This window comes from Ovis aries, chromosome 7, assembly GCF_016772045.2.
Source record: "Ovis aries strain OAR_USU_Benz2616 breed Rambouillet chromosome 7, ARS-UI_Ramb_v3.0, whole genome shotgun sequence".
NCBI classification, from domain to species: domain Eukaryota; kingdom Metazoa; phylum Chordata; class Mammalia; order Artiodactyla; family Bovidae; genus Ovis; species Ovis aries.
In genome coordinates, this window is record NC_056060.1 from 22,845,015 (window position 1) to 22,870,660 (window position 25,646).

Genomic DNA, 25,646 nt, shown 5'->3' on the forward strand with positions numbered 1-25,646 from the left:
TCTTCAACCCAGAATTATAAGAGAATTCATTTGTTTTAACTTATCAAGTTCACATTAAACATTGAGCAAACGTTTTTTGTTTGCTTTCCACAGTAGTAGGAGTACATGTAAATATTTGCAGTTGTCTGTTGGAACACTTCATGGTGAGGCAGACTTGAACATTCTGGAGAAGGCAACTAAGCTGGATAATATCTTTATTGGAGTGATTTCACTTAATTCCTTTCAATTTTAACATTTTTGAGTTTAGCAAGCATGCTCTGTCACTCAGTCATGTCCAACTCTTTGAGACCCCATGGACTGTTGGGCTGCCAGGCTCTTCTGTCCATGAGATTTCCCGGTATTTCCCAAGAATACTGGAATGGGTTACCATTTCCTCCTCCAGAGGATCTTCCCCACCCAGGGATCAAACCCATGTCTCCTGCATCTCCTGCATTGGTAAGCAGATTCTTTACCACTGAGCCACCTGGGAAGAAGTGGTTAAATATTTATTTTAATTCTATCCTCTTATCGACTACTCTGCTGGTTCCCAGATAGAAGTTTCTAGTGCAGAAGGAGACACAGATTGAGAAGGGAAGATAAAGACTAAAGTCCTAATCTAAAGACTAAAGGCCCTAATCTGTAGGGCCCAAAAGTATCTGTGGTTAAAACTGTACTGATGTGGGTGAGTAACATTAAACATTGCAAACGCCCTGTAGTGGCCTCAGGGTGTGACTGGCTGGAGGAGGGGCTGAGCCCTGCGGAGGGTTAGTGTGGAGGCTGCAGGTGCTTGGGAAGCACTGTGCTGCGCAGCACAGAAGTAAGTGCCTGAGTCTGTGGTCTGCAAAGAGGAAATGTGCAGTGAGCTGCGGCGTTCTGTAGGGACTGTCGTGGCATTTAATCTTCCTTCCTGCTTTGTTCCTGAAGGAATGTAAATGAGGTGGATGAGGCGGCCCCTGGAGTTCTGAAGATACCACCGCACATCGTCTGCGAAGGTGGAGAAATTACACCGCAGAGTAGAGCTGGCTCCTTCCTGGAGACTCAGGGCTGGGGGACTCTGAGCCACATCCATCCCTCTCACACCTGATGAGGAGAGAAACAGTCATAGGTGAGGGTCATAGAGCTCCTGCAAAACCCGGAAAGTACACCCCCAGCCCCATAAATGATGATAGAAAGTCTGCAAGACTTGTCAGCTCCTCTCCCTCCTTCAACAAAAGAGAAGCCACTCATTCCTTCAGATTCCCCTGTCGGGCAGCCCCAACTCACAGCAAACCTGGGCAAACAAAAGCCCCAGCACAGTGTCCACTAGCCTTTTCATGACTCTTTGCCTTGTTTCTGGAAAATATTCACAAGATACATAGCAAACCCTGGGTGGTGAGTGTCATGACTTGTCTGGATGGTTCAGCTCCTGCAACCAATCAGCTCAGCCAACAAACCCTGCTCAGCTGACACTCTGTGAGAGGAAGCCCCACCCTTTGGTCTCAACTGAGCTAAAAACAGGTTAAAGAGGGGTGAGTGGAGGAAAAAGGTGACATTCAATGCGTTATACATAATTTTGAACTTGCGAAATGAACTTTGAAATGAACTTGTGAAATGAATTCAAAATGAACTTTTGAACTTCATATTTTCTCCTGATATATAGTAATAAATAAATCTTAGGCAATAAAAGTGGAAAAAAGTCAGAAAAAGCTGGTATCTATACTTCGAAATTTTCCATCTAACCTTTTGTTTATGACTCCCTGTTTGATCCAGGGGACTTTCCTGAGAGCTATGGATAAAGATAACGACATAGATAAAGATAATAACAATCAATACAAATATAGGTATTTTGCATTATGGTCATAAATGTCTAGTGCTTGAATTAAGGAATAAGGCACAGCTATTATTGAAAGGGATAGTCATTAAAAAGCATGCTTCTTATATGCCGATAATGATTTAGCTTTTCTTCACACAAAATTATTCTCCTCTATTATTACTAATCCCCATTTGAAAGAGTTTTTCAGGGGATGGAGCAGTAAAGAATATACTTGCCAATGCAGGGGACAAAAGAGATGGGGGTTTGATCCCTGGGTCAGGAAGATCCCCTGGAGAAGGAAATGGCAACCAGCTCCAGTATTCTTGCTTGGAAAATCCCATGGCCAGGGGAGCCTGGTGAGCTACAGTCCACAGGATGGCAAAGAGTAAGACCCGACTGAGCACTGGAAACCTCAGGATGAGTTTCAGAGGCAGGAGGTAGATGGGCCCCTGGGCTAGACAGCTGGCATGTGTCAAGCAGAGTAAAATTCAAGCTTTGTTTTCCCTACACACTCCAAGCACTGAGGGAAGGACCAATTCTACCTGTTGGAATTGTTCCTTTGACTTGCTTTTCATTGCTTTTGTTATTGTAATCATGCATAATGGGCTGCCTCAGAGAATCAGCCCTCTGCCTGACTGCTCAAGTGCTTTTGTTCATGACCTGTCCACCTGTGGATGGTAGGAAAGAAGAAATTGATACATCCCCTGCCTGAGGCTTGCCATTCTAGGAGATGTTTACAAGATTAATTTTGCCTTTAATTAATTTTGCCTTAATTTAATTTCCTCACCTTCCCCTTCCCTCTTCTGTAAAAGAACCTGGCATCCAGACCCAGACAGGATGACTATTTTGAGACATTAGTCTGCCATCTTCTTGGTCAGCCAGCTTTCCGAATAAAGCCCTTGCCCCAACACCTCGGCTCTCAGATTCATTAACCTGTCATGCTAATTAGCCTGTCAAAGGGAGCTCAGCCTCAGTACCTAAGACAATTAACAGCAGGAGCTGAGCTCTGCTAGAGTAAAAAAGTGACCACTTCTGAGGTCAAAAGGTCAAGGAAAACTGCACAGGCACAGAAAGACTCCTTGGAGCTCAAAAAGGAGGTGGCACCACCTCACAACAGACGATGCCAAGCAGCCCACACAGCTCTGTGCTGGAGTCCATCCTGGTGAAGAGATGCACATTCATTGCTCAGGAGTGCCCTAAAACAGGTCTCCTGTGGGAAAAGGAGAGAGATATCAGGCCAAAGATAAACACAGGCCCAGAAGAACTGCCCCGTAAAGATGATTTAACCACCTCTTCACTGCACTCCTCATCTTCCTCCTTGTTAAGGAGGATGCTCCTGTGTCTCCTGCATTGGCAGGCAGATTCTTTACCACTGCACCACCTGGGAAGCCTATTATTGGGGACTGATGAATAAAAGAAGGCTTCTTTTGTTTCACACTATATTGTCTTTGGAAAGGTCACCCATATACATCCTTAAGTGCCAGCAGTGATTAGCTGCACCAGTCCCAAATGCTTTAGTCAAAGAGTTGAAGTCCTTTAAGGAAAGAAAACGCTTAGGATACTAGCAAAATAGTCTGAAGATAATACAGTTGGAAATAAGCCATTGTCCTGGGTTTTTTGTTTGCTTGAGAGATGAGATTAATATTGTAAAGCAAATTCTCTGACTTGTGTTATATCAAGTCACATGGCCAACTTCAAGCTATTATATCTCAGCCCATCACTATTCCAAATGACACAGGAGTAAGGAACTTTCTCCAGCTTGTTGAAAATTCTATGGCCTCATTTTCTCTAGAGTTCTGATTCTAGAGGACAAAAACACCAAATTTCAGAAAACAGGAGTCTTTCCTTTGTAAAATGATAAATAAAAATGAATAGAAAAGACAAGACAAAATGAAGAAAAGAAAAATCTAAGATGCCCGTGGGAACCAAACACTTCCAGGATTCTGCATTGCCTGTACTGTTTGCCTTCACAGAGCATGCCAACTTCCTAAACATAACAAAGATTGAGCTATGTTGTCCCGGGAGGTTTGTGTTCAGCTCCTCCTGCAGTCCCAGGCACTGTGTCACTCAGCGCACAGAAGCACTTGGCCGAGTCTTTCCAATGAGCTGGTATTTTCCTCAGGTGGAAGGACTCCTCACTCCTCCTAAATTCAGCCTCAAAACCTTTGATGCCTGAAACAAGACTGTCTCCAGACTCGTACTTCAGGAGAAGCTGGAGTCCTTGGTTGGGGTACTGCACGTACCAGAAGAGGTATGGTGAAACAGAAGATGAGTAGTTGCACTTCAGCTCCAGACGGGCTCCTTCAGAGACAGTGATGTGGTCATCAGGCTGGGTCACTGACTGGGCTCCAGCTCCTGCTGAAACATCAATGCTGAATCAGTGAACTCAGCTAAAACAAAAAGTCTCTCTTCAACACGGAGCACTATTCCATGTGTGGACAAAGGAGTAAAATGGAGCAGTACTCACTCAGAAACAGGAGCATCTCAAGCATCAAGGTGAACACCAGGGTCATAGTGGGGCAGTGAAGCGGCAGTGAGCTCCCTTCTAACAGGTTCCCCACAAATAAGCCCGAAGACTGGCTGACTTGAACCCAGGTTTCTCTGAATAAGAATGACAAAGGATTTACATTTCTTCTGATGGAGGTTGTAGGGAGGTTGTTAGGAAGAGACGCTGTCTTAACAAAACGCGTACCTCTGGTGTCTGAGATGCTTTACATCTCACTGTGTAAAAAATGGTCAGAATATCTCTTTAAACCATAGGGGTTTTCTGAGGTTCTTCTGATCTTTTACAGAAAATCAATTTCCAGTTTAAGCAGCAGTGCCCTCCAGAGGCCAAATAGAGAACTACGGAGAAGTTCACTGTTCTCATTAACATGCCCCACCCTTTTGCTGCCCTTCTGTGGCTGAATTTCTAAGCATTATGATTATGTACAGAAGAGGATTTATATGTTGTCAGCCTTGAACTGTATTAAATTTGGCTTTTTAAAAAAACACAGAATTGTAATTTAAAAATTCCCTGTGTTACTGAATAGCACAGGGAACTATACTCAATATCCAGGGGTAAACCATAATGGAAAAGAAAATAAAAAAGAAAGTCTATATATGTATAACTCAGTCACTTTACTCTACAGAAGAAATTAGCATAATATTGTCAGTCAGCTATCCTTCAACTTTTAAGTGTTGGATGCAAAATAATTTTTAGAATGAAACATGAAATCACAATGTTACAATTTTTTTAGTTTCCAGATTTAACTATGAGCCAGAAGGAAATAATCCAATATATTTCAACTGCAGAAAGAGAAGGGCCATAATCCAGAAGCCTTCACTAATAAAGGCGAAATTGAGACATTCTCAGATGAAGAAAACTAAGAAAAGTGGTCACCAGGAGACCTATCCTAATAATGTCTAAAGGAAGCTCTATAAACAGAAATAAAATTATAAGGGAAGGAGTCTTGAAACAACAAGAAGGAATAAAGAATACAATAAGCAAAAGTATGGATGAATACAGTAGACTTTTCCTCTTGGATTTCCTCAATTATATGTGGTGGAAATATAGCATATTATATATGTTATATAATAACATACATATAATAATATAATATAATTATATATCTGGAAAAAATTATAACACTGTCTAATGAGGCTCTAAGCACACATGGAGGAAATACTAAAGAAAATTATTTTATGAATGGGCAGAATAAATAGGTGTAAAGGGAGGCAATATTTATATACTTCATTCAAATAGGTAAAATAATATTACCAATAGACTGTGTTATGTATAGTGCAATAACTGGAGCAACCATATAAAAACAGCTATACAATAAGACATGTCTAAACACTATAGGAGCTTCCCTTGTGACTCAGACCGTAAAAGAATCTTCCTACAATGCAGGAGACCCGGGTTCAGTCCCTGGGTTGACAAGATGCCCTGGAGAAGAGAATGGCTACCCACTCCAGTATTCTTGCTTGGAGAATTCTATGGTAGGCTACATCCATGAGGTCACAAAGAGTCAGACACAACTGAGCAACTAACACACACACACACACACACACACACACACACACACAGAGCACTGCAAATAAATTGAAGTATAACCCTAGAAAATGGTGACTAACTCACAGGAGATTAGAGGGAAAAACATAGGGAACAAAAAGGAGCACAAACAAAAAATCAAATAAAATGGAAGGCTAAGCCCTAAAATATCAAGACAGTGAAAGCAAGTAATCTACACAAAAAAACTAAGACACAGAAGTTGATCTGAACACACCAGTGACAAAACAGTTCAGACAAAAAGTGGATTAAGAAACATGACCCAACTATAACTGTCTGAAAGAAATCCATTTCAAATAATACATAGTCAAAGTAAAAGAATGGAAAAAGATGTATTATGCAAACATTAATCAAAGGAAAGTATAATGGCTATATTAATATCAGATGAAATAGACAGACTCCTGAACAAAGAAAATTACCAGAGACAGAGAAACATTATCTGCTGATGAAGAGGATGATTAACGAGAAGACATAGCAATCCTAAATGTATGTGTACCAACTAACAGAGCTGAAAAATAGGTGGAACAAAATTCAGAGCTAAAAAGAAGAGACAAATCTAGAAATATAAGTAAATACTTCAATATTCCTCTCTCAACAACTGGTAGAATAACTTGCCAGAAAATCAGCAGATATATAAAAGAATTCAATAACACCATTAACCAGTAGGATTTAATAGTCACCTATACAACACTCCACCCAACCAGAGCAGAATATACTTCTTTTCAAGTGTCCATGGAATATATACCAGGTAAGTCCAAATCTTGGGACCTAAAAAAATGCAGCATCTAATGTAAAAGAACTGAAATATAAAGAGTATGTTCTCCAACCATAATGAAATAATAGTATAAATAAATAACAGAAAGATACAGGAAAATTCCCAAACATTTGGCAACCAAACAACACACTTCTTAATAATTTATGGGTCATAGAGAATGTCTTAAGGGAAATCACTGAATTTCCCATGAATTGAGTAAAAATGAAAATACAACATACCAAAATTGGGGAGACACAGCCAAAGAAGTATTGAGAGTGAAGTTTTAGCACTACATGCAAATATTAAAAAAGAATAAAATCTCAGATAGGTTATCTAAGCTTCTATCTGAAGAACCTAGATAAGGAAAGGATAAATTAACCCAAAACAAGCATAAGAAAACAATAATGATAAAAGGAGAAATCAATGAAATTTAAAAGAGATAAACAATAGAGAAAATCAGTGAAACAAAGAGTTGGTTCTTTAAGAGGATCAGTAAAACTGACAAACTTCTAGCAAAACAGATGGGTGGAGGGGGGTGGGAAGAACAGGGACAATGTCAGCAGGCTAATTAGCAGTATGACATCCTATGTGATTGGGTAAGGATGAACATTTGCCTTTCTCCAGTTACTCCTGGGCTTCCCTCATAGCTCAGTTGGTAAAGAATGCACCTGCAATGCAGGAGACCCCAGTTCGATTCCTGGGTAGGGAAGATCCACTGGAGAAGGAATAGGCTACCCAGTAGTCTTGGGCTTCCCTTGTGGCTCAGCTGGTAAAGAATCCGCCTGCAATACGGGAGACCTGGGTTTGATCCCTGGGTTGGAAAGATCCCCTGGAGAATTGAAAGGCTACCCACTCCAGGATTCTGGCCTGGAGTATTCCATGGACTGTATAGTCCATGGGGTCACAAAGAGTTGGACACAACTGAGAGACTTTCACTAACTAACACTAACAGTTGGCCCTGAGTTGAATGAACTCCCGAAGTTTTATGCTAAATAAAATAAACAATGCAAGAATGCCATGTGTTGTATGATTCCATTTGCATGGAATACATAAAATAAGTAAATCCATGGTCAGAAAGCAGGTGGGTGGCTTCCAGGGACATGTGCGTGGGGAGCATGGGGAGTGACTGCTTCATGGGTGTGTGGTTTCCTCTTGGGGTGACGACAAGGTTTCAAATCTAGGTAGAGGGAGTGACTGTGCCGTGTTGTGAGTATACCAGATGCACACTTAGTTGTTAGTTTAAAAGAGTGAGCTGTGTGAAATGTTACTTAATCTCAACAAAACGACTATTTTTTAACTTTTTATTTTACATCAGAGAATAGCTGACTAACAATGCTGTGTTAGTTTCAGGTGTACATCACAGCGATTCTGTTACACATATATATGTATCTATTCTTTTCAAATTCTTTCCCATTTAGATTGTAAAACTACCATTAAAATTGAAGCTGATGAAAATCTAATGATCAAACAATTCACAATATAATTTTAAATCATTTCATCAGATTTTTAAAACTTATTTATTTTAATTGGAGGATAATTACTTTGCAATATTGTGATGGTCTTTGCCATACATCAACATGAATCGGCCACAGGTATACCTGAGTCCCCACCATCCTGAAAACCCCTCCCACCTCCCCTGCCGCCCTATCCCTCCGGGTTGTCCCAGAGCATGGGCTTTGGGTGCCCTGCTGCATGCATGGAGCTTGCACTGCTCATCTGTGTCACCTATGGGAATGCACATGTTTCAGTGCTATTCTCAAGTCATCCTAGCCTTGCTAATTGCCTCTATCTGGAAAGAAAGTCAATACAGGAACCCCTTAATGGAAAAAGTTTCCTTAACGCCAAGACAGGACGTGGTTGGAGCCCCATCTGCAGTTTGAGTACTGGGAACAGGTTCCCTGGGTGCACTGTGCCTCACAGCACAGAGGTAGGTGGTCGAGTCACTGCGCTGAGAAGTTGCAATGTATAAAGCACTGTGTCTTGATGATTTATCCAACGAGACTGTAATTCTTCCACTTGTTTGCTCTTTCTGATTTGCCTGAATTGACAGCAGAGATATGAGCCCTTTCCCAGGATCCTGCCTGAACCACTGAAGGAAGTACAGAGCGCTGTCGGTGTAACTGCAGTTGAGAACCAAGCTGTCTCCCTCTCTCACGCTCAGAGCTTCAGGACTCTGACTCACGTCCTGTTTACTGCTCGCCCCTGTTCAGAAAGAGAAAACAGAGACAGGCTGGTTAGCGGCTGATTATTCTTTGGAAACTAAGTTTAAGTTTACTTTTTCGCTCTCCACAGGAACTCCCGGAGACCACGCAGGTACAGCTCCCTGACTTTCTCTCTTCCCTGGAGAGGAATATCCGGGAATTGCCCCTTCTTTGCCTGTTTCCAAATCCCTCTAACTCACAGTCTAGTTGTAACCAAAGGATGAGCAGGCTCAGGGATGTGTCCATTCCTCTGTCACGTAGACTCCCTGAAAACTGAATTCTTGTGTCTGTGAAATGTTCAAGGACTCACAGGATAAAAGATCTGCTTTGCTGCCTCTTGGGTTCAAAACTTTCTACAGGAAACAGCGTCAGCCCAGCCAATCAGAGCAAGTCACGCAAGCAGGGAGGAGGACGGCGCCAGAAGCCCAGCTGCCAAGAGTGGGAGGTTGCCATGGAAACACCATCCTCTCAGGACCAAGCCCAGCCTTGCCAGAGAAATGCTTATCTCTTTCCCTCCTCCTGGGGAAAACAATTTTTAACACATCAGATTTGTAGCATGTGGCTAAGTATGTACTTAGAGGGGTTTCTCTGATGGCTCAAACAGTGAAGAATCTGCCTGCAATGCAGGAGACCCAGGTTTGATCCCTGGGTGGGGAAGATCCCCTGGAGATAGGAATGACAATCCACTCTAGTATTCTTGCCTGGAAAATTCCATGGACAGAGGAGCCTGCTGGGCTACAGTCCATGGGGTGGCAAAGACTCAGACACTACTGAGTAACCAATACACACAGGAACCTAGAGAGAAATGTAAGCGTAAATGCTTATGCTAGAAAAGAAGAAATCGTAAGTTTTACTGCGCAGCTGCAGCTGAACCTCTTCAGATTTCTGTAACTGCTCCTTCCTCTTGCCACTTCAGTTCTTAAGAATTGTTTTCTTTAATTCACACTTTCTTGAAAATCCCTTTTTATCATTTCTCAGCCATCAGGTTGCAAAAAGAGTTAAGAATCATAATATTCACATTCAATGTGTGTGATAAATCAGGAAATGGGCACTTTCACATCCTATAACTGAAGTATAAGCTAAATAAGATTCATAAGTGCTATTTACATATCATTGGCCAGAAATGCCACTTGTCTGAGAATTTTTTAAGAAATAGCCTTATAAATACATTATAAAATTGCATATTGTATGCAGCAAGGATATTTAAATATCCTTCAATACAAATATTCAATATGTTATGATAGATCTGTATTATAATACTATACAGTTGTCAACGGAGAAGGCAATGGCACCCCACTCCAGTACTCTTGCCTGGAAAATCCCATAGATGGAGGAGCCTGGTAGGCTGCACTCCATGGGGTCGCGAAGAGTCGGACACGACTGAGCGCTTCCCTTTCACTTTTTACTTTTATGCATTGGAGAAGGAAATGGCAACCCACTCCAGTGTTCTTGCCTGGAGAATCCCAGGGATGGGGGAGCCTGATGGGCTGCCGTCTATGGGGTCACACAGAGTCGGACACGACTGAAGTGACTTAGCAGTAGCAGCATACAGTTGTCTAAAGAGTAAGTAGACTTATTTCTTTGGACTTATTCAAACTGTTATTTACATTTTAAATTAATTCTTGTTGAAGTATAACTGACTTACAATGTTATGTTACTTTCTGCTGTACAGCAGAAATATTTTTGAACTGTTTAACTCTGGAGATTTTATTTTTTAATTCTCATTTTATGTTGCCTGCAGCATTTATCTTAGAAATCCCTTCATCTTTAAACATGTTTAAGGCTCAATTGCACTCATCTCACACACTAGTAAAGTAATTCTCCAAGCCAGGCTTCAGCAATATGTGAACTGTGAACTTCCAGATGTTCAAGCTGGTTTTAGAAAAGGCAGAGGAACCAGAGATCAAATTGCCAACATCTGCTGGATCATCAAAAAAGCAAGAGAGTTCCAGAAAAACATCTATTTCTGCTTTTTTAACTATGCCAAAGCCTTTGACTGTGTAGATCACAATAAACTGGAAAAATCTTCAACAGATGGGAATACCAGACCACCTGACCTGCCTCTTGAGAAACCTATATGCAGGTCAGGAGGAAACAGTTAGAACTGGACATCGAACAACAGACTGGTTCCAAATAGGAAAAGGAGTACGTCAAGGCTGTATATTGTCACCCTGCTTATTTAACTTATGTGCAGAGTACATCATGAGAAACGCTGGGCTGGAAGAAGCACAAGCTGGAATCAAGATTGCTGGGAGAAATATCAATAACATCAGATATGCAGATGACACCACCCTTATGGCAGAAAGTGAAGAGGAACTAAAAAGCCTCTTGATGAAAGTCAAAGAGGAAAGAGAAAAAGTTGGCTTAAAGCTCAACATTCAGAAACCTAAGATCATGGCATCTGGTCCCATCACTTCGTGGGAAATAGATGGGAAACAGTGGAAACAGTGTCAGACTTTATTTTTGGGGGCTCCAAAATTGCTGCAGATGGTGACTGCAGCCATGAAATTAAAAGACACTTACTCCTGGGAAGGAAAGTTATGACCAACCTAGATAGTATATTGAAAAGCAGAGACATTACTTTGCCAACAAAGGTCCGTCTGGTGAAGGCTATGGTTTTTCCTGTGGTCATGTATGGATGTGAGAGTTGGGCTGTGAAGAAGGCTGAGCGTCGAAGAATTGATGCTTTTGAACTGTGGTGCTGCAAGGAGATCCAACCAGTCCATCTAAAGGAGATCGGTCCTGGGTGTTCTTTGGAAGGATTGATGCTAAAGCTGAAACTCCAATACTTTGGTCAACTCATGCAAAGAGCTGACTCATTGGAAAAGACTCTGATGCTGGGAGGGATTGGGGGCAGGAGGAGAAGGGGATGACACAGGATGAGATGGCTGGATGGCATCACCGACTTGATGGACATGAGTTTTGGTGGACTCCAGGAGTTGGTAATGGACAGGGAGGCCTAGTGTGCTGCAGTTCATGTGGTCGCAAAGAGTCGGACACGACTGAGCGACTGAACTGAACTGAACTGAACTGAAGGCTGTTTCCTTACCTGAGGATAGATTAATATTAGTTTGTGTGTTTTAGATTATAAAATGAGTATCTAAAGTGCTGAGTAATGGACTTGGCATATGGCAGTGGTTCAATAAATGATAATAAACATTCTGATGTTGAAGATGAAAATGACAAAAAGACAGCAGGTAGAAATAAGAATCTCATGATGATTCTCTGATCTATTCCACTGAAGACACTGAGCAGACTATAAAGCTATAAAAACAAAAGATTAAAACTGAACAAAACTGGATGGTATGGATAAGAGTACCTTGTCTCTCTCCTTGAATCAGGAAGCTTCCACTTCTTCCCTTCTTTGTAAACCTCCCCTCTTCTACCCACAAAGGAGGAGTAAGGAGGGCTGATTCTGTCATTCAGAGCCCATTTATGAGGAGGAGATTGAAAAAAAAGTGAAAATGCTAGTCGCTCATTCATGTCAACTCTGCGACCCCATGGCTGGCATCCTGCCAGGTTCCTCTGTCCATGGAATTCTCCAAGAAAACATACTAGAGTGAGTAGCCAATCCCTTCTCCAGGGAATCTTCTTGACCCAGGGATTGAACCCGTGTCTCCTGCACTGCAGGCGGATTCTTTACCATCTGAGCCACCAGAGAAGCCCAGGAGATCAGTTCTCGTCTAACTTAAAACAGCACTGCAGAGTCCACTTATTCTGCCTACAGCTCCTGCATTTTGAAGTCTTTGCCTACCTGCGATAATGCATTTCTATAGAGGGCTAATTTAGTGCCCTGGGAATGGCTGCCTCTTCTTTCTCTTTCAGCCCAAATGCCTGAAAAGTAAATCAACTCTTGGCCAATTTGAGGTGTGTCCTATCTTTCCATCTCATCCTTATAGGAATTCTGAGCTTGCTATTCTGGATTCAGAAGGAAGTAGGAAACTCTACTTAGGCGTGAACCTCAAACCCACCTTTCCTAGAGGTAATCAGAGGACCAGTGATATTAGGTCCTGGAGGAAATTAGGTCCAGGTGTCAGCTAAAAATCCTTCTTCACTTTCTGTTTCTATTAAGCTAATATATACAGCATCTTCAGGAATGTTCCCAGTAGTGAGCAGGGCTGGATTTGGCCATTCTTAGGTCCCTGACAATATCACCATAGGATATTAAATCCCTATTTCAAATGGAAATATTTTAGTTGAATAAAATGAATATATGATACAACAAAACATGTAAGATACAGCAAAAGCAGTACAGAAAGTCCCTGACTTACGGTTTTCCAGCTTTACAATGGTGCAAAAATAATATGGATTCAGTAGAAACTGCACTTCTAATTTTGAAGTTTGATCTTTTCATGGGCTAGTATGATATTGTCTTTTAATGCTGAACATCAGCAGCGACTTGCAGCTCCCAGTCAGTGAGTCGTTGCAAAGGTAAACAACCAACACACAACCATCCTGAACCTAGACAGCCACTCAGTTTTTCATCTTCAGTACAGCGCCAAAAAATTTATACAGGGTAGTCAGCATAAAATTATAAGGTAGGCTTTCTATTAGATAATTTTGCCCAACTGTTGGCTAATGTAAGTGTTCTGAACATGTATAAGGTAGGCTAGGCTGAGTGATGATGTTCAGAGTTCAGGTGTATCAAATGAACTTTTGACTAAAGATATTATCAGCTTATGATCAGTTTTTGGGCACATAACATGATTGTAAGTCAAGGAATATTTGTAATTAGAGACAAATTTATGAATTTAAATTATATTTGTCAGGAAAGAAGAAATGTTGAGAATTAATAGGCAAAGTTGCACCTCAAAGAACTAGAAAAATATCAAGTTAAAATAAAAGAAAGTAAAGGTAGCAAATAAGAAAACATGAGCAGAAAAAAAAAAACAATTTATCAACCATCATAAGAGGAAAATAAATATATAAAGAACCCTTTACCTGTTAAACTAACTGAATCCATAATTTAAGGATTATTATGTTTCTCCCATAAGGCTATGCTTACATGGCCTCACTATAGTGAACTTTCTGAATATTATTTCTAAATTATTAAAAAGCCTACACAAATTCTTCTATAGGTAGAAAAGAAGCCATAAATTGCAAGTTACCTAATGAACCATTACAATCTTGATACCAAAATCTGACATTAACATGGAAAAGAAAAAGTTGAATACTAGTATCATTCAGGAAAATGGGGGGAAAGTGTGCAATAAACTAATAGCAAATCAATGTTTCATTATGTAAAAAGGACAAAACAACATTCCTAAGAGCACTTAACTCTAGAAATGAAAGTTGGTTTCACATTTAAAAATAAATTTAAATAAATAAAGAATATTTATCAAAAACACTATAATTAATAATCACAGTGAAATATTGAATGCTTTACCTCTGAGTTTGGGAATAAGAAAAATTCTATTCAACATTTTATAGGTGATCTTAGCCAGTTAAGTAGGACTTACTATATCATTTGTGGGGTGCAGTTAAAATGAAAATGCAGAACTGGGGAGTCACCTGGTAGGACCACTGCCCAGACCCCGGACCTACTGAAGAGCTTTCAGTCGGTGAACACACAGAGGTGCTGGGCGAGTGGTCCCTGGAGAGGACGCGGAAGCTCTACACTTCCCCTCACAAACCTGACCCTACACGCCTCTGCCATCTGGATAGTCACCTGTATCCTTTATCATAGCCTTTTATAATAAACAGGTAAAAATAAGTGAAATATTTCTCCTAGTTCTGTGAGTCACTCTAGCGAATTAATTGAGCCCAGGGTTTGGTTTTGTTTTATCTTGTTTGGGGAACTTTCTATCTACAGTCTTTTGCTCAGAAGCACTGCTGATCACTTGGGCTTGTGACTGTCATGCTTTTTTCAAGTAGAAAGTGTCAGAACTGACAAGAATGATAGGATACTCAGGTGGGATTGCCGAGAATTGGTTGGTATGGGAAAAAAACACATTTGCTGACCAGAAATGCTTTGTGCGAGTAGTAAAGGAGACTCACAGGAAAGAAGGACATAATAGGGCAGAGCTGGGTTTTTCCCTACACAAGAAGGAAAAAAAATCTGGTGTTTTTTTTTTTTTTTTTTCCCCTCACACATAGCTCTTTTCACAATAGCACAAAACAGTAATCAATCCAAACAACCCAAATATCTACTTCTGGGAGGATGGATAACTAAATTGTTAGATATTCATATAGAAGAACTCTACACATCAGTTAAAAAAAGAACAAATAAGAGATAAGCAAAGTGACACCAATGAATTGCAAAGATATTATTTTGAGTGAAGAAAACCAGATATAATATATATACTATGCATGTAGATATTAACCAGGGTGAAACTTCATTGAGTTCTAAGCTTCAGTTCTATACACTTCATTATATGTGTTGTACCTCAGTTACAGAGAGAGAGAGAAGAGGAAGCCAAGGATCGTTTTGAATGTTGAGATAAATGTCAGTGTCATCACCTGAGAATAAAGAGTGGTTCCTCTGGGGAGGCAAAAATAGCCTATGTGGAAGAGAGAGAAGAAAAAGAGAGTGCTATTTGATTATGTAAATAAATGAGAGTACTATTTTGATTTTAAAAAAAGAAATTTTATTTTTAAAAAGGATGAGAAAATGAGAATCTCAGATGAGACAAGGTTAAAAAATAATCATTGGCTTTATCACCACCAAAGCCACTGGTTTAAGTGAGAACATCTCTCAGAGTAATGCTCACAGAAGTCAGGTTCAAGGAGGGGAGGACTGGACTTGAAGAAATGGAGACAGTAAGTCTATACAGTCAACTAACTGATTATTAAGGAGAAGAGAAATGTAGTAATAGGGCTGGTGGAGATATGACCTTCAAGAATGTATTAAAATGGGAAAGATTCTCTTACAGACATGTGGCCAGATTATTACAAGAGAATGTGAAAAAATTTATTTCAGGGAAGAAGGTAGATTCCTGTGGTGTCTTTTCAAGGGGCCAAGACTCCATACCACCCCTATCCCTTTCGAATCTACACGAGGGGAGCTCTGGGCTGTTTGAAAGAGCAGACTGACCCATGGGCACAGGGGGGGTACTGTCTAGGATCCTGGACAGAATGCCCAGTAATCCTTGCTGTCTGGCTGCGTCACAAGAGTTCGTTCTCCATGGGACCGCTTGGGAAGAGGCTCTGGGTGCTCAGGAGGAAGGAAAACAGCAAAGACACCTTTATTCTAGAGACCCAGCTTCAGGGTTTGGGTACAGTCTGCAGGTGCCTGGGGACATTGTGTCTCCACAGCGCAGAGGTACGTGGCTGAGTCTTCGGGTTTGGGGGCTTCGAAGTGCAGAGAACTTCCCTTCTTTAACAAGGTGGCTCTCAGTCTTTCTTCCTGCTTTTCATCCCCAACTGAGTAAAGAAGGAAGAGGAGTTCGGGGCCTTTCCCGGGATCTCGTCTATACCACTGTAGCGCTCTAAAATTGCTGACAGTGTAGCTGCAGTTGAGACTGATACTAACCCCCTCCTGGATTCTCAGGGTCTGAGGACTCTGCTCCACTCGGTCTTCACCTCTCAACCCTGTTCAGGAAAACAAAATCAGAAACAACACAAAGCTTTCAGTTCAGCAGTACTTCAAAGTTCCAACACAAAGCCTGGGATGAGCAGTGTCTAAACTCCTCTCTCTCTCCTCCCCGTCTTTGGGAAAATGTGCCCGTAGGGTCCCATCTCTTAACCTGCAACTTACATCCAAGCTGCAGCCACAAGACTACGAACGCACATTCCAGCATGTTCTCCATCCTGCCGTCTCACTCTTGATGCAATCTTAATGATTCCAAATCTTCTCCCCTGAGGAGCTGCTCCTGTGTCTTAGTTCTTCTCTAATGTACAGGAGAGCCTTTCTGTTCTGGGCTCAGCCAATCATGAGCAAATCCTCTAGTAGCTGTCATGCTTTTCTTTTCAGGCACTGGAAAAATGAAAGGAATGGAATCACTGCCACCTGGTGGTCACAGACACAAACATCTCACAGGACCAATTATGCCACCTACAAAGACAAATATTGAGGGAGGGACATCTTTTATGTTGGTGGCCACAGTACATAGGAGGTCTAACTCAGTAATCAGAAAAGCCTTCTCTGCCTGCAATTTTAATCATGTCATTGTTTCTTGAGTGTACTTTAAAGCTAAACTGCTACCAAGGGTTATAGGAGTTGAGCCCAAGCATCAGTGTAATGGGGCTTACCAGGTGGCACTACTGGTAAAGAACCCATCTGCCAGTGCAAGAGCTGCAAGAGACACGGGTTCAATCCCTGGGTCGGGAAGGTCCCTGGAGGAGGACATGGCAGCCGACTCCCATATTCTTGCCTGGAGAATCCCATGGACAGAGGAGCTTGGCAGGCTACAGTCCGTGGGGTCACACAGAGTCAGACACGACTGAAGGGACTTAGTAGCAGTGGCATAGGTGTGATGGATTGCGTCTCCCTCTACGGTACACAAGAATCTCACAGTGAGACCGTAAAGAGACTAGAGTGCTGAGGGAAGCAGAGGGAGAGAACAGCTGTGCATCTGACTGGAAACCTGTTTGGCAGAGAATTGGGAATATAAGTTAAGAAATCCATTTCTTCAAATAACTTTATGCCTGGCTTCAGGCACCAAGCATAACTAAAACTCAGGGTCAAGAACTTGATAGATCTTGGGAGAACAGAAGGGGCGATCATGGCAGAGGGAAAGAAGAGCTCTCCGATATAGACATCAGACAGGTCAGAAAGTCGCAGGGCAGAGCAGGTCGCAGAAGACAAGTACAGCAAAACTAGCGTTGCTTACTGTGCTTGGGTCTATGACACCCACTGGATTTTGTCATTGAACGTGTGTCTGTGTTGTGGACTTGACCACCGTTTATAGGAGCTCTCTTAAGACTTGTCTGAACAGCACACTCTGCCCCAACCCCATCAGCTTCAATGCGGAAAAAGAGCATCAGCTCTCACCCGCACTGCTCTGATGTCACTTGACCCTTTACCCACTCAGCGACAAGAAAGAAGAAGCAGCACAGACGTTCTTACAGTAACAGTGTTTGGAGTTTGTTGTTCTTAGACTTTTTATTTGAAAATTTGGTAATTTCTCAGTGATTTAAAAGTCGTTGAACTAAATTATATCCATTTAGCATCCTGTGATTTAATTCATTTTAACCACACTTGGCAAGCTCTCTTACAATCATATTTAGAAGGCAGATTTTCTTTGTTTCTGAATGTGTATCTCAGAAAGAAGATGAGAAAGATAACTGCAAGATAAATGCAGGAGCTCTTTGTAGAACAGACACTTACTGAATCCAGGAGCTGGATGAGGGATGTGTAACGAAGCTCAAGAGGTGATTTACAGTTGTGAACATTATGGAAACTGCATGTCGTTTTAAAATACTTTTGATTATGAATCACATGACTGAGTGACTGAACTGAATAGATTCATGGAAGTTTCCAAAATGTACAAGGAGGCTCTGGGTACTCTTTATCCGGTCTCCTCCATGGTATCTAAACCAGGAAATTAACATTAGTAAAATCCACAGGTTTCAGTTATTGGATTTCCCCAGTTTTGCATACAGTCATTTGTGCGCGTGTGTGTGTAGCTCTATTCAATTTTACACACGTACAGATTCACATATTCGTGTATATCTCATGTATAGGTTACACAAGTACAGATTCACGTATTCATGGATATCACATGTAGGTTCATCACCACAATCAAGATGCACGACTGTTTCATCATAACAAGGCTTCCGAGGCCATGCACACCTTTGCAGCCACACTGACCCCTTTCCCTAATCAATAACCCCACACAATCACTAGTCTGTTCTTCATCCATACAATTTTCTTGTTTAGCAATGTCATAGAGTGGCTTCCCTGGTGGCTCAATGGTAAAAGAATCTGCCTGCCAAGGCGGGAAATGCAGGCTTACTCCTTGGGTCAGGAAGAGCCTCTGGAGAAGGAAATGGCAGCCCACTCCAGTATTCTTGCCTGGGAGATCTCATGGAGAGAGGAGCCTGGCGGGAGTCCATGGGGTTGCAAAAAGTCAGGCATGACTTATCCACTAAACAACAACAATGCCCTAGAAATGGAATTACATAGAAGTAACCTATGAGATTTTTTTCACTTAGCATAAGTACTAAAATCATGAGATCTATCCAAGTCACTGTATGTGTCCAGCGTGTTGGTCTTTTTATTTCTGAATAGCATTCCATGGTATAGATGTGCCATAGTTTGCTTAGCCAGTAACCCCTGAGGGACACTGGGTTGTTTCCATATTTCGGCTGCTGTGAATAAAGCTGTTATGAATATTCAGGTACAAGTTTTTATGTGAATAAAATATTTTATTTATTTAGAATAAGTATCCAAATGTGTGATTCCATGTTTAGCTTTATGAGAAACTGCCAAGCTATTTTCCATAATGCCCGTATCATTTCATATCTTCATCAGCAATTTGTGAGTGATTGAGTTTTTCCCACGTTTGCCAGAATTTTGTGTTATCACCATTTTTTATTTTAGCCCCACTGAGATTTGTGTAGTGATATTTCATTGTGGCTTCAATTTGCATTTCTCTGATGGTTAATATTGAACATCTTTTCAGGTGCTGATTTGCAGTCTGTATATCCCCTCTTTGGTGAAATACCTGTTCGAATCCAAGGCTCCTTTTCTTCCGTCATAGCTCAGTTGATAAAGAATCCACCTGCAATGCGGGAGACCGAGGTTCGATCCCTGGGTTGGGAAGATCCACTGGAGAAGGGAAAGGCTACCCACTCCAGTATTCTGGCCTGGAGAATTCCATGGACTATAGAGTCCAAGGGGTCGCAAAGAGTTGGATTGAGCAACTTTCACTTTCACCCCCAGTTCTGTAACTTATCTTTTCGTATTTTAACAGGGTCTTTTACAGAGGAAAGGTTTTTAATTTTGATTCAGTTTGGTGTGTGCATGTGTGTGTGAGTGTATCATGCTTTCAGTGTCAGATCTAAGATTTACTGAGCTGCAAGCCTGAAGTTTTTCTCTTATGTTTTTTTTAGAGTTGCATAGTTTTATATTTTACATTTAAGTCCACAATCCATTTTGAGTTAACCTTTATAATGTATATATTTTTAAATAATTTTTAAAGGGGCTGTGTCATCATCTTTGTTTCAGCCTTTACCTATTTGCTGTTATCAAGTAACTAGTTCAAAGCAACATAACCAAAATGTGGATTGAAGACTTCTCATAGGGGAGTGAGAAAAAATTTGTTCTTTGAACCTGTGGCTTTCCCTTTTTATACTTACTGTGATTTCTCTACCTAAAGAGTAAAGTTAAAATTGTAATGAAAAGCCAAGCCCTTCTCAATTCATCGCCTCTGAAATCCTCTACCGTATATTATAGGGCATGCTTTCTAGTATAGATTCAGATAATGGTTACATCTGTCTTATGATTGAAGATAACTGTAATCTCTTCCAACATTCACATTTCTTTAACTTTAAAGTTAAAATGCCTGTCAATCTTTAAGTCATCAAACTGACTAAAAGTCAGAATCTCCTTTCTTGTCTATAACTTCTTTCCTATAATTGAGCATGAGTTTCTTGAAGAAGAGAATATTCTTCACAAATATCCCAAGAATGAAAATTCCCTCTTTCTGTTATTACTTTTTGAGAAAATTACAGGCTTCCATGGACCTTGTTTTCACAGACTGCATTCCAAGGTCGAACAGCTCATTTCTCCAAGGATGTAGTGATTCTTCTTTCTACTGTCCCAGGGGCAGAGTCTTTTAAAAGCCAGTTTTTTAAATACAAATACTACAATTGAGGATAACACTTTCTAAAATTTTTCTTAAGGGTTGTGAATCCAGGAGCTTAAAATTGTTCTTGATCAAAATAAGTCAGGCCTTGAAAACAGAAACTAGAAAAACAGACAAGGCATTTTTCCTGTCTTAGGCTAGGACTCCCAGTGGTAGGAGTGTTTATCCCTAAACTAGGTCTTTAGATTTGAAAGAGAAAATATGCAAAGAAGCAGCACAAGTCCTGGTAATGGTAAAGGTAAATAGAGACGGATAGTGTGACACCATGCAGTTGTACTCATGGGCAGTATCTAGTGTGTGGAGAATACCTGTTACACAAAGTCATTTCCTTTGAACCCTGGAAATTACGATGGAAAGGGAAAGTACTGGGACTCAAAGAGAACTAAGGTAACTATGACTTCCTTTCATTCTGGACCACTGCTCCCTCCTTGCCCACTACCATCCTTAGCTTAATAGGATTCATATCTTTAGCCACAGCAAGTAAATATTTGAGGCTAAAATTTGAAGATTAAAAAGTCTAGAGATGAAAGCAGAAAGAGATAATACAGGGGTGCATTAACATTGGCTGAAACCTAGAAGAATCACTGATAAGAGGGACTTCCAAGTTTAGAAGAGAACAAGTCTATATACCTTACTATAGACTCACTCAGGTGATTAAGATGGCTCTGTCTATGCCAACAGGAGGGAAACCATTTAATTTAATTGCAAGCCTGAAAATAGTACCATATGAAGAAAATCTGTTCAAACAGAAAGGGAACTTAGGACACATATAAACAGAAGTATTCTTATGCTGATGAGAAATGAACTGCAAGAAATAATAGATCTGCAATTACCTAACAGCATCCAAAAGTGAGAAGCTCTATATCTGTTGATTTTATGAATTAATTAATTATGAATTAATTAATTATGAATTATAATTAATTATGAATTAATTATTCTTTCTCAGTCAACCAATATTTGCTGTGTAACCACTATGTACTGTGTAATGTACAATGCATTCAGGTTTCCTGACCCTGTGGTGCTCACAGTTATAGTCATAACAGAGACATTACTTTGCCAACAAAGGTCCATATAGTCACAACTATGATTTTTCCAGTAGTCATGTATGGATGTGAGAGTTGGACCATTAAGAAGGCTGAGTGCCAAAGGATTGATGCTTTTGAAGTGTGGTGTTGGAGAAGACTCTTGAGAGTACCTTGGACTGCGAAGAGATCAAACCAGTCAATCCTGAAGGAAATCAGTCCTGAATATTCATTGGAAGGATTGATGCTGAAGCTGAAGCTCCAATACTTTGGTCACCTGATGCGAAGAACCGACTCATTGGAAAGACCCTGATGCTGGGAAAGATTGAAGGAGAAGGGGATGACAGAGGATGATGGTTGGATGGCATCACTGACTCAATGGACATGAGTCTGAGCAAGCTCTGGGAGATAGTGAAGGACAGGGAAGCCTGGTGTTCTGCAGTCTATTGGATCACAAAGAGTCGGACATGACTGAGCAACTGAAAAATACAATACATAATTATAGATATAGATGTAGATACACAAAAGCATATTAATTGCAACATCCCTTTTGTCTTGGGCTTTGAAGACAGCCTGCAGTACATGAGAATACATGGAGAGAGACCTCAATACAAGCTTGAAGATACTTGCAAAACATATATAAGCCACTCTAACTTTCCTTAGCCTATTCTGCACAATAATGATACATGAGAAAACTGATAATCCACTAAAGAGTTAGAATAAATAGGGACTATTTAGCCACAGGTGGTACAGTGGCTAAGAATCTTCCTCAAGTTAGAGGAGATTCAAAGGATTGTCTCAGAGAGTTTGACATATTCCCCTGGAGTCTGGAGGACTTTGAAGCTCACGTTAGGTTGCAATGACAACTTCTCTCACTTTACTGTGGTAACGAATCTGACTGCCAATGCAGGAGATGCGAGTTCAATCCCTGGGTCGGGAAGATTCCCTGGAGAAGGAAATGGCAACCCACTCCAGTATTCTTGCCTGGGAAATCCCATGGACAGGGGAGCCTGACGGGCTACGGTCCATGGGATTGCAAAGAGTCAATTCTAAGATACATTTTTTTTTCTTTCACGTGTTTGATTTATTCCTTGAAACTGCTTACATCTATTTTCTTCATTTAAAGTTGGTCTCTAGATGACTTTACTTTCTTCTTTCCAATACGTTTTACAAAATTCAACTCTTCTAACTGTTAATCGCTTGATGACTTGGCTATTAAGTCTATTGTCTCTCTCTCATCTCTCTCTCCTTCACACACATGTGCGTTGCACACACACACACACACTTTCTTTTCTGGAAAGTTGCTCTTTATTGAGATTATTGTTATTTGTACAATAGGGATAGAAAATCCTTACACAAGGAAGAGTATCTTCCTTTTTGGAATTCCAGATGAAAGCAAATCTACTAGGTTAATTCCCACCTAGTATCACCAAGGAACAGTGCAGAGACTCAACTCTTTTAGATGTTATATGCCAGCTACTCTGCACATACGCAGTGCAGAATCATCCAAAATTGAAGCCATCTGGAGTTAATTGGGACTAAAGTATAAAGCAAAGCCTTAGTATAAAAGAATTTTGTGAGACAAGGAAAATATGACTGTTTAGTAATTGCAGAGTGAAAATGCTCTGTTCTCCGGGGTCACAGAAATGAGCAGGGAGCCACATCAGAAAGATTCAATGGTAAACTCCTATTAAACTCCTAGGAGTTGTCAAGAAAACCACCAAATACCTTTGTGTTTATTCCAGTATTGTTTACTACAGTGAGTAAAACAATCTAAAAAGCTAGTAAAATGAATTAGCACAAAAGTATGATAAAATCACACATTGGAATATTGCCATTAGAATGTGTGATGTTGACCTGTAAATATGTTGTGAAATAATTATTTCACAATATACTGTCAGGTAAAAATTCAGACTAGAAATATCCTATAAGGTATGAATCTCTAATAGAGTTTTTTTTTTTTTACTAGTAAAATTGGTGAGTTATTTTGTCTTTAGCATTTCTTCTTTGCATATTCTTTTTTCTACCTTACACATACATAACTTTGTAATCACACATAGGGAATGTGACCAGGTGATGAGGTTAGTTCTGAGCAAACTGTAGGGTTTCATTTCTCTTTCAGGTGAAGATTTGTGGTAACAGTTACTCTATGCACATCATTCCAAGTCATTCATGGCACAGGTGAGGCAGGGCACAGGGAGGGTCCAAGAAGTGTCCTTTCAGAGATATTTCAGATCCACAATGATGGCCAGACTTAGCAATGCATAAATATTTGTGCAGTGAACCTAAAACTCTGACAACTCAGATGCAGATTTCGTCAAATTCTATTGAATTTTTTAAAGTCAAATTTCATACTTTAATAAAGTCACTATTTTAAAATTTAAAAAAAAATTTGGCAAACAATCTTCTGCAAGATAAAGAATTTAAGATAAAGGTATTTTTGATGAATGACACTTTGAGATATGCTCTCTGAGCCAAAGATAGCATTTTCCTTACAGTGAGGTTTTCACTTCTAACCCCTCTACCTTCTCCTGTCCTTACCGAGAATCTCACTAAGCTGTTCATAGCTGGGGGACTCCACATGTTAACATCTGAGGTTTCTGTGGGGCTCCCTCAGGCAGTGGCATCACTGTGGTCTCTCAGAGCACAGAAATACACGGCGGAGTCCTCGAGCTGGAAGTCTGAGATGGTGCGTTGCTTTCTGGAAGTTCAAAAAATACTGACCTTTTGTTGTATTCAGCTCATTGTAAGACTCCTGATGAATAAGGAAAATCATTTCCCTACTTGGTGGTTGCTTGTACCAGAATAAATAATAAGTATAGCTATTAGCTTCATATGCACAGTTCAAGGTTACATCCTCCTTCTCCAGCACAGAAATTTCTGACCGATTCTGAGTTACTTTCTGGGCCATGATGGATCCTAGAAAGAAGAAAAAAAAATACATATATATATGTATGTATATATATATATGAGAGAGAACGAGAGACAGAAAGGAAGAGGCTGATTCTCCTGGTGGAACTCAGAGGGTTTCAAGGAACAGACGATTAAGAGTTCTCATTCCTCTGCCAGTTAACCAACTCTCCTAAACCCCAACAGACAATAATAACCATCCCTACCTCTACACATGGGAGCTGAGCAGAGCTGAGTCTGTTTGCGGTCGTCCTTACCAGCCTTACCAAGGCAGACAGAAGCTATGACAGCTCTGAGCAGGCCAGGGAGCCCCATGCTGGACGCTCTTCCTCTGAGTGAGATGCTCTGTGTTCCCTCTCAAATCCGGATGGAGGTGCCTGACCTGTGCCTGCCTGGCACACGCACAGAGACTCAGCTGTGAGGTGCTTCTGCACCAGAGCAGGAAGCGTGACTGGCTGACGTCAGCTTGCCTGTGTCATGACGTGGCTCGTTGATGTGCTTGGTGACTGTAACCTGCCCATTTAGACTTGAAAGTCACTCGGTCATATCTGACTCTTTGTGACTCCATGGACTGTAGCCCACCAGGCTCCTCTGTCCATGGGATTCTCCAGGTAAGAATATTGGAGTGGGTTGCCATGCTGTAATTAAATTAACAACAATTACATCAGGGCTGCAGGCATATTCATGCATCTAGGATAGACATACGTTTTGTGACAAAAACAATTTATTATGATTATAGTGACCTCTGAGAACAAATAGTCATCCATTTTTGTATAGCTATTTTTTGGGGGGAGGGATCTGCAGCCCAAATCTACAGTGAAATAAGCTGGCAAGTTTTTCTTTCATACAGGAAGATAAAACTGTTTACTCTCAATCATCATCACTTTTCTTCCTACCCTCCAAGGCATGGGTTTCTGGGGAAATTTGCGCTGGATAAAGTTCCTTGTCTGTTTAACACAATCGTAGCAAGTTTCCTGGTGGACAACATTTGTCCAGCTGTATGTGTCGAACAGTCATCAATAATGCGTGCTAAGATAATCTTGCTTTTAAATATCCACCCTGTAGTCAAAATGAGTACGAGTTCACCAGACCATGTATTATTTCCTCCTATCAGAAATGTAGCCCTAGAGGCTGCGCGCCGCACCTACTGAGCCCTCACGCCGCCTCTGCTGGAGCCCGTGCCCCTG

At 40.8% G+C, this 25,646-nt stretch overlaps 1 protein-coding gene and 4 gene segments (V, D, J or C); all 5 read right to left on the bottom strand.

Moving 5' to 3' along the window:
• The window catches only part of LOC121820038 (uncharacterized), a 234,431-nt gene that overhangs the window by 145,890 nt on the left and 62,895 nt on the right, over positions 1 to 25,646 (bottom strand). The window lies entirely within an intron of this gene.
• On the bottom strand, positions 178 to 1,313 carry LOC114115782 (T cell receptor alpha variable 22-like). The segment is given in 2 exon segments: positions 178 to 1,059; positions 1,243 to 1,313. Coding segments are annotated over 2 exon segments (411 nt in total).
• LOC114115585 (T cell receptor alpha variable 21-like) lies at positions 7,717 to 9,134 on the bottom strand. The segment is given in 2 exon segments: positions 7,717 to 8,778; positions 8,978 to 9,134. Coding segments are annotated over 2 exon segments (447 nt in total).
• On the bottom strand, positions 15,666 to 16,597 carry LOC114115784 (T cell receptor alpha variable 20-like). The segment is given in 2 exon segments: positions 15,666 to 16,307; positions 16,474 to 16,597. Coding segments are annotated over 2 exon segments (393 nt in total).
• LOC132660169 (T cell receptor alpha variable 19-like) lies at positions 16,579 to 24,872 on the bottom strand. The segment is given in 3 exon segments: positions 16,579 to 16,692; positions 24,274 to 24,468; positions 24,726 to 24,872. Coding segments are annotated over 3 exon segments (330 nt in total).